This window comes from Poromitra crassiceps (assembly GCF_964638095.1).
Source record: "Poromitra crassiceps genome assembly, chromosome: 12".
NCBI lineage: Eukaryota > Metazoa > Chordata > Actinopteri > Beryciformes > Melamphaidae > Poromitra > Poromitra crassiceps.
In genome coordinates, this window is record NC_139632.1 from 42,867,524 (window position 1) to 42,877,058 (window position 9,535).

The following is a 9,535-nucleotide window of genomic DNA, read 5'->3' on the forward strand; positions in this document are numbered from 1 at the left end:
CCCCCCATCTTAATTTTGTCACATGCAACCATCAAAGCATGAACACAAGTGCACGGCTGCTGGCATACCTACTGTGCACACACGGCTTCAGAACGCCACCATGAAATGTGTCCACGGAGTTCCTCCCATCCTGGCTCGTCCTTCCTCCACGGAGCAGGCCAGGAGTGCTGGGCAGCTTACAGCACCCGGCCAGGGACCAGCTTCTTTTTTGACCATCGCTGGTCAGGCCACGATCTATATGTCAGTCTGCATGAAATCAACTAACAATACCTGTGTCAATTCAACCAGAATATAACGGACAGTCAAAATGATTGAATAAACCCTTCTTGATGGCCATTTCTCATTTTAAAGTAATATAAATGAACAAAGAATAATACAAGACTACATTTCATGTATGAAGCTTATATAGCTACTGGTTTTTCCCATGTGACAAATGCAGTATTGGACTAGTTACGTCTGAACTAGCTGGTTATCTCTGCTGCTGACTCTCTGCCACTGTAACAAAAGGCCTGTTTTACCCAAGATATTATATAAATAACTGTTCAAATTGACAGCATTCCAACTTATTGTGTGATGATATATTCAACATAATAATACTGGGACAAAGGCATATGGGCGGTCATATGCTTACTAAAATACAGAGAGCTTTGTCACAATTCTACTTCCAGGTTCGTCAGGGGAAAAGTGAATGGGGTTTTAAAATGGAGATTTCGCTTAAATGCATAAAATGTGGTCTGTGGTTAACAAAGGTTTATGGGAGCGCAAATTTGGCTTCAGCAGGATAATCTTCACAAACGTGAATAACTTTTATGACTTTTGGAACGTAAATGCGTTTTTTAACGCGATTTTTAGAAAACACTTCAAAAGGCATAAAAGTGATTGCTTGTGAAGAATATCCTGCTGAACCCAAATTTGCGCTCCCAATCCTCAATCTAAAACCCCATAGACTTAGGGTTAGGGTTAGGGTTAGACTTGTCCACTGACAAACCAAAATGGCGGCGATTTCTGGTTAAGCCTAAAAAAATAGGTCATCCCTGCGGTACTCTATATTGTTGAAGGTCTTATGCTAACACAACACACCTGGAATAAATATACACCAGTCATTACAATTATGAACAAACTCAGGATTTATTGAAATAAGTGCTGCAGTCATTGGTTCTTGGTTCAACACACAACAAAACTAAATTAAACAAAGTCATAAACCACAACAACTTCGCAGAGTTCAACTTTGGCTGATTGGTCTGCGCACCATAGTACATACCAGAGACGTGTATATAGAAGAGTCGCGACATCTCCATTCACTCCAATGGACCAGTTTTTTACTCTTGAGTTCCAGCAAGCAAGGTCCTGGATTAAGCAGCACTGTCGATTTGCAGCAAAATGGACAGTTTGTGTTGTACTTTTTTTTTTTTTTTTTTTTATAAAATTGTACATTATCAGCTTTATTTTAGCATTCAAAAGTAGCGCAAGACCCCTTCCTGGCTGTTCATTGGCTAATGAGTCATGCATTTTGGTCCTCCGCTGATGCCACTCTCTCTCTAAATTGCTCTGGTATAGTACATACTGTGTCACAGTAGAAAACAAACATCTGATTGGCTGTCACTCAGAGTGATGTGTCGGTAATGATATGATGAGTTGGGGGCAGTAAACAGGGTAAGGGTAACAGGAAATGAATCAGTAAAGGATAACCATTGGTGCAATTTGAGTTGTTCCTATCCTATTTCCACTTATTCAGTTACTGCACACTGTTAATTGTGGTGGCAGGGAAGAGACGCAAAATGAGACTTAAGGGCCGAGGCTGAGCGGGAAGCAAAAATCACAGCGGTGTGTTGGCCTTTTTAAGTCAAACAGGTAAGGAAATAAAGGGAAGAGCAAAGTTGGTGAACTGAACTTTTGGTTTTCACCATCTGTCCAACTCAGAAGAAACAAGGCTGTGAGCAGTACTTACTATTACTATTGGCGTCAACATTTCTTTCCCCGGTATTACAAGTAAGCTGCAACTGTTCAGTCAAATAGGGAAGCAGTAAGACCAGTAGCCACGTTGCTCTGACATGGAAACATAGCCAGTGTTAAGTTCAATACTTTTTTAACAAACATATTTTTCTTTGGTTGTTTAACTGTTGATGATTAATGTCCCATGTCCTCTTGTAGGTTGTGTTTTTTTTTTACTACTACAAACCAAATTTCCCCCCCGAGGGACAATAAAGAGTAAAGATCTGATGTAAACTGAATTTAACGTTCCATGCGGAAGGTTCAGTCAAAGGATTCCTGGTCCCGAGAACAATGGCATTACATTATGGTTGTACCTCCAGTAGGGTCAGGGTTTGGGGGTTATGTGGCTATTCGGCTGCGGAGGTACTCCAATACAGCATCGGTTCCTCTGGCCAGGATGGCTGCTCTGGGCATCCGGGAAGGATTCCCTTCCAGACTCAGACACCTAGAGGGAGAACACAGGTTTCAACTGAGCTTCTCTACATTGTGTTGTTTAGAAAAGCCTACGATGTCACTGCCACGCAGGTAGCCCACAGAGCTTGAATGGACAGAACGGTTCTTCCAGTTTGCCGTGGTAATTTGGCTAGCACAGCATAAAATGGCAGTGTTGGAATTAAAGGGCAGTTTATACTACAGTGATTTATGATGGCCCGATGGACGCCGCTACAACGTCACCAACATTCCATCATCACTCAATTTTTATTTTGGACGCTGTTGAACATAAACACTACAGCGATTTATATAAACACATCAGCGCCACTCTGACCATCCAGGAATGTTGCTTTGAATGAGAAAGACCTAACCTGGCAAGGCAGCTGGATTCGACAAATAACAAAAGTTAAAACAAAACCACCCATCTGTGTTTTGTGAAAACAAAACCAACCATCTGGCACGTCAGGTTAGGAAAGACAATTCTACCGTGGAATTTTCCTTGAACACCTACACACAGGTGACAGTGTACATGAAGTGTCACCTGTGTATAGAGAGGCAAAGTGGAACGTCACTTACTGATTCAGCACTGTACCACGGATTTTCTTTTTTTATTTATTTTCCCATAGACATTTCATAAAATGCTTTTAAAAATAGTTTTACCTGGTCAAACCACACGGTTCAGCTATATTTATAATCAGGAGAGACCATAGAACATTTAACCCTGACTGTTTTTTTAACGTTTTGGTCAGAGTGAAATGTTATGCAATCTCTCCTGTTTCTAAATATATCTGAACCGTTTGGTTTGAACAAGTAAAACTATTTTTTATAAGCATTTTACGAAATGTCTATGGGAAAATAAATGGCGGATGAAAATCTCTGGTACAGTGCTGAAGCAGGAAGTGACGTTCCACTTTGGCAGATACCAGTGTGCAGACTCTTTCATTCTTCAGGTGTATAACCTACCTGAGGTTCATACACAGTCCCAGCTCAGGTGGTATGTTCAGCAGGTCATTGTTTGACAGGTCCAACGTTGACAGATGGACCAATCGCGCCAGACAACCAGGGTCCACGCTGCCCACCTGGTTGTTGCCGAGCAACACCGTCTCCAGGGAAAATATCTGATACAGGATGTCAGGGAAGGACTTGAACCTGCAAGAGTGAGGAAACTAGATGATGACTGGTTGGTCTGATTGGCTAAACCGACTGTCAAACGAGTGGTTGACTAATTAACTCAGGCTACGTTCACACTACTAGGGCCAATATTTGATATGATGAACATCATAATATTTTGTTAATATCATTGTGTTTTTTTATATGTAATTTTATTCTTACATAAATATGTTATACGCCACCATATTTTAAAATGACATCCATCACAGGACACATTTGATTGTCACTTGATTGTCTCTTTCAACACTTTCAACCAGTGACTGTCAGAAGACCTTGTTGTGGTTTATATTAATTGTATGGTTAGATGACCATAAAAAAAGATGAATAAGATTATGATTCTTTTTAACTCTCAACGGCCACACCCCATTCACCTCAATTAGCTGTTAAGAAGTGTGAGATGGAACTTCAGTAGCTAACTTGCTGTCTAGTGGTTGTATGAACTTCAATGAAGTCTCCACTGAAATGAAGGTGAGTAGATTTTGACCGGATTTAATTTTGGGGTGAACTTTACCTTTAACAGCTAGTGTGTGTTACCTGTTATAATTGAGTATAACCGAGCGTAGTTTAGTCAGGTTCTCCAGTTCAGATGGCAGTTCACTCAGCTGGTTGTTCCTGAAAACAACCAGTTAGTTGTGTTAGCTATGTACCAGGCTGAAATTGGTACACATCTGTGTGTGTACGGATGTGCGCGTCTACCTGAGGTCTATGTGTGTGAGCTGCAGTAGCTTGCAGACATCAGGAGGGCAGCAGTCGAGTCTGTTGAAGCCCAGATTGAGCTCTGACACTGTAGACTGCAGCTCCACTAGTCTGCACAGTCAGAACAGAGAACAGCAGATAAGAAGAGTATGGTTTAGTGTCAAATAATACCTCATACAACTGTTGCGAATGAAAGATTGTAACTGATTGTAACAAGCCCAGATCCTGTGCAGACCATCGGCATGGCGCTCCCTCTTATATGATTTTCACGATTGGTGTGAGCCATCAACCCACGCGGTCCTGACAGACTGACTAAGTTGAATCCAAGGGGATAGCTCGTTGCTCTGCTTGTGAAGCCAATGCGGAAGTAACTTAAACCAGCATTCGTTTCGAATGGCCTACAGGGGGCGACTCCACTGGCTGCAAAAATAAGTCTGGTTACATGGAAGTGAATGGGAAAATGACCGTACTTCTCACTTGATTTATGGCCACAGTAAACACTTTCCTAATGAGTTTATGTCTCAATCACTAGTTTCAAGTCGTTCATTTTGTAAATGATGGTCCCATTTAGAGTAAAATAGACGATTAAGCAGACTTTGCCTTGGGGCGTGATTGACAGGTTGCCTGTCCAGTGATCACGCAGCTCGCCAATCACGGACCAATAGCACATCACTTCTGGCTCCAAATAACCAAGATGGCGACAGTAAAAAGGCCAACCTCAAGGCATCAAAACGGAGTACAAAAAACAATGGGTGACATCATGGTGACATCATGGTGACCACGTCCATATATTTTACGGTCTATGGTTGAATCAGACTCCTGCATTGCAGTGAGTAACCTAAGTAAATGGGTAAAAAAAAAAAAGATTGATATAAATTGACGGGAACGGCACGGGTAAAAATGAACTAAATGAGGATGGGCAGCAGGTGAGAAGAAATATATTGTAGGAGCCATGTGTGTGTTTGTGTTGTGCTCACACTGCTTCAGTGTGTTGGTAGCTGAATGAGGAAAAGTTAGTGAGCGGTGAGGCAGAGGGGAGAGTGAAGTCCTTATTTTCTGATGACCGTACATTTTATGCTTTCTTTCTTTCATGCTTTTGTAACTAACGTTAAATGCCGACCGGGTACAGCCATCGGCTCCTCGCAGCAGTAACGCTATGAACATGTAAGTGAAGTTGGCCGCAGTGTAGCTTCTGAATGTTGCCAAACTTCATTCATAGTTACGTTTTGTTTTGAAATTGGCCGCCAACTAGCGCTGAACCGGAAGAACAAATACAATTGCATCTAACAAGGAAGAGAGAAAAAGTGGGCGTGGTGAATAAAGTGAATAGAGAGACAGTGTGTGTGTGTGTGTGTGTACCTGGTGGGCAGGGTGGTCAGCTTGTTCTTGCTGAAGTTAATGGTAGTCACAACTGCACCTTCTACAGCATCAAACAAGTCCTCTGGAATACTCTCTGCCTGCTTGTCACTGACACGCGCGCACACACACACACACACACACACACACACACACACACACACACACACACTTATTGAAATTTGGCCAGGCAGCGTTGTCCATAAAATAATATGTACAATATGAAAATTAGACTAGTACCTGTCTTTATTTTTTACAATTTTTCACATTAATAGTAAATACATCAAAACTATTCATTAGTACAATTGAATTATGCAGTGACCAAAAAGACAAATGATCTTACATTTTAGATTCTTTAAGTTTAAAGTAACCACCCTTTGCTTTGATGGAAAGGCAAAGGCTTTGATATTTGTCTAAGAAACTCATTTCAACCATTTAAGCAGAAGCTTTAGTTCAAAATGGCTGCAAGAGGATGAAAAACATAGGTGCCATCAAAAAAGTAATAAGGGTCAAAACCGAAGTAATGAAGTTTTGGTATGATCGTAACTAGTACTCCAACGTTAGCTTGTAGTAATACTGTGATATTTTGCCGTACTGCCACAGAGCCAGGCTAGTGACAAACCACTCTGAAATGAGAGTAGTAATTACTGTATGTTTAAACATGGTCTATTTTTTTTATTCCAGGGCATTCAATATATTCATATTCAGGCTGACGCAAGCCTCTGTTCACTAGAAAGTATGTTGAAACAAGTATAAATAATATGTATTTATTAATGATGTCCTAGTATATAAAAGTAGTAGATAACTGTAGGCTTCATCACCAACCTGTACTCGAGCAGCTTGAGCGTTTGGACGCTGTGCAGGTTGACTCTGGCCTGGCTGGGTAACGTCATGGCTGTAGGAGCTGTGTCTGCCTCCTCTGGCTCCTCTACAGTCAGTAGAGTCAGTCATATCAGTAGGCAGTAGATTCAATCAATCAAATCAGCAGATCCATTAGGAAGTACATTCAGTAAAGTCAGCAGAATCAGTATTCGATAGATTCAGTTAAATCGGCAGATTCAGCAGTCTGTGAATTCAGTCAGATTCATTGCATTAACAGAGTAAGGTTGAGTGTCCGTACAGCGTTTTTTCCCCCTGAGCAAAGCAATGGGAAGCAGCCGCAAGGGGCACAAAATGTGGCCCCTCCTAAAAAGCACCGCAGCTGATGCGTTGACCCCGCCCCCCCACCCACCCAGAGCACATCGCTTTCAAAAGTTGAGAAATGTCCAACTTTTCAGAAATGTGACGTGAACCGCTTTTTCCCAGCCGACCAATCGCAATGACAGAGCAAAAACAAATATGGAGAAAGTGAAAGTGCCGGTGGAGAAATAGGACATTGTGATCTGTGAATTTCAAAGAGTTGCAAAATACATGTTAAAACTGATTTGAGTGACTAGTATCTGTTTGGAATCTTGATTGGAATTGCATTTGAAACCACCTCCAAATATGGTTTGGATGCGATTTGCAAAAATCGGATTCCATGTGATTTTTTGCTATTCAGACTTGATCAAATCAATACGATTCCAATCTAGATATGCCCAAATCCCGATCCAAGCTGGCAGTCTGACCAAGGCCTTAGACAAGTCATTTGATTCAGGATAGTGAGCAGGCTCAGAATACTCAGTAGATTCAATAGAGACAAAAGATTTTGTGAAGTCAGGAGAGTCAGCAGAAATAGCATTTATACCTTTAATTCTCCCTCTTAAATATTTCAGGAGCTCACTGGTTCCTTTCTGTCAGGAAGATGACAAAACAACAGTGTTGGCATTAGTGAGGATGAGTGTGTGTAGAAGTGAGGTACTACATAAACATTATCAGCTGATTTTGGCTTTACACAGGGTTTGTCCTGTCCCAGAACTGGACTAACATGGCAAGAAAACATGGCTCTGAAATGCCATATAAGCATATTTAACAGATGGATATTAACCACAAAAAACACATTCTAAATGAAGAGTTACCGTTTGTCAAAAGCCGTGAAAGAAAGAGTGTAGGTGCAGTGTTTTGAAACGTACCGCGACCGCAACGCTGGGGGCCCTCGCTGGCGACGCTAAACGCTTAGCTAACCTGTTCGCATCTATGTATGTTCACAATGGCATCCCAAGTATCATCATACTATTACGGGATGCGATGCGAACCGTTGTATTATGGAATGTGCGTTTCCCAGGCAACGACACACGTTGACACGTTTTGGAACACCTGAAAGCCTGTATTGGTGTGTGTGTGTGTGTGTGTGTGTGTGTGTGTGTGAGAGAGAGAGACCTACAGTGAGCAGGTCTCTCCTGATGCCTCTCAGTGGGTTTCCCTCCAACAGCAACATGTTCAGGTTGGGCAACAAGCTGAGAGTGGCTGGAAGACTGACACACACACACAGACACACAGACACACAGACACACAGACACACACACACACACACACACACACACACACACACACACACAAATACAACATTAGGATGCGACTGTTGAACTTAATGGGAGACCAACTTTGGTGGTACTGTACATTCACTGTTGTTTCCATCCAACTCTCAAGAGAATGAAAACTATAATAATAATAATGCAATAATAATGATCCTGCGAAAGAGAAATGCACAGAGGAAAGTGGCAGAGAAAGTTGGGCTTCTTGCTGTTCCTGCTAACTTTAGCTCTGGTAGGCTATACAGGTCATGTTAGCTGTTCCTGCTAACTTTAGCTCTGGTAGGCTATACAGGTCATGTTAGCTGTTCCTGCTAACTTTAGCTCTGGTAGGCTATACAGGTCATGTTAGCTGTTCCTGCTAACTTTAGCTCTGGTAGGCTATACAGGTCATGTTAGCTGTTCCTGCTAACTTTAGCTCTGGTAGGCTATACAGGTCATGTTAGCTGTTCCTGCTAACTTTAGCTCTGGTAGGCTATACAGGTCATGTTAGCTGTTCCTGCTAACTTTAGCTCTGGTAGGCTATACAGGTCATGTTAGCTAGTATAATCCCAATCTGGGCACCCAGAGTCGATCAGGCTGACGATGACTAATAAGACTCTGGGAGAGACGGTGATATTTTGGGGTTTCCGGGCGCTGTAGAGTGGATGTCTGCACCAAGACTTCCACTTCTGTGTGCCACAGTTATTGTTTACAGACTGACTGACTCGAGAGTCAGTCAGACTGTAAGAGAGTCAGTCAGACTGTGTCAGTCAGAGAGTCAGTCAGACTGTAAGAGAGTCAGTCAGACTGTGTCAGTCAGAGAGTCAGTCAGACTGGTGTTGGAGCTGTTCGATTGTAGGTGTTTTAGGTCCAGACGACATTTAGCTGTTTCCCTGTAGCTGTGAGGGTCAGCTACTAAAACGTAACTTAGCTACCTAGGCCTAAAAAAAAATAAGTTTGGTTCCTGTTGGTTGTCAGTTCGGTGATGGGTCAGTAGGGAATTTATTTTATTTTATTATTTTTTTTATTTTTTTTCCCAGTGGCAGCAAGGGATAGATAGGAAATATATATATATTTTTATTTTCCTTAAAATTACAGCAGCGATGGATACTTTTTTTCATAACATAGTTTACATGTACTCTACCACTGTGCTCTACACACGTTTTTATATGAACAAAATATTTAAGTCAATATGAATGCTTTCATATCAAACATGTTTGATATTTAGGACTGAAAATCTGCGTGAATAGCCTACATCATCCTGCTGCTGTGCAAGCCTCCCGTCATTATCGTTTATCTCCCCTAGAATCTCAAACATGCACACACTACAAGATTTGTAAATGTGGCGCACCATGCACTACAGGATATTATTAAGATTATCGGCAGGATAATCACCTTGACGCCCGGCCATACTCGTTTTTGGGGTTCCAGCAGTGACCAAAGCGCTCTGCCCCCAC

The 9,535-nt window shown here is 41.9% G+C and overlaps 1 protein-coding gene across 2 annotated transcripts in view; it reads right to left on the reverse strand.

Moving 5' to 3' along the window:
• Nucleotides 1-1,127: 1,127 nt before the first annotated feature.
• Nucleotides 1,128-9,535, reverse strand: part of lrrc40 (leucine rich repeat containing 40) — a 17,468-nt gene continuing 9,060 nt past the window's right edge. Inside the window, exons 8-16 of one of the 2 annotated variants that reach the window (XR_014553220.1) lie at nucleotides 7,949-8,039; nucleotides 7,373-7,418; nucleotides 6,472-6,574; nucleotides 5,650-5,757; nucleotides 4,291-4,401; nucleotides 4,129-4,206; nucleotides 3,388-3,573; nucleotides 1,949-2,437; nucleotides 1,128-1,362 (exon numbers count right to left, since the gene is read on the reverse strand). Coding sequence is in view for 1 of the 2 variants with exons in the window: in XM_083647710.1 (XP_083503836.1) it covers nucleotides 2,332-2,437; nucleotides 3,388-3,573; nucleotides 4,129-4,206; nucleotides 4,291-4,401; nucleotides 5,650-5,757; nucleotides 6,472-6,574; nucleotides 7,373-7,418; nucleotides 7,949-8,039 (829 nt within the window). In the remaining variant the exon portion in view is untranslated. Of the gene's footprint in view, nucleotides 1,363-1,388; nucleotides 2,438-3,387; nucleotides 3,574-4,128; nucleotides 4,207-4,290; nucleotides 4,402-5,649; nucleotides 5,758-6,471; nucleotides 6,575-7,372; nucleotides 7,419-7,948; nucleotides 8,040-9,535 lie in introns of those variants that run through there. The other variant, XM_083647710.1, reaches the window with a different exon arrangement.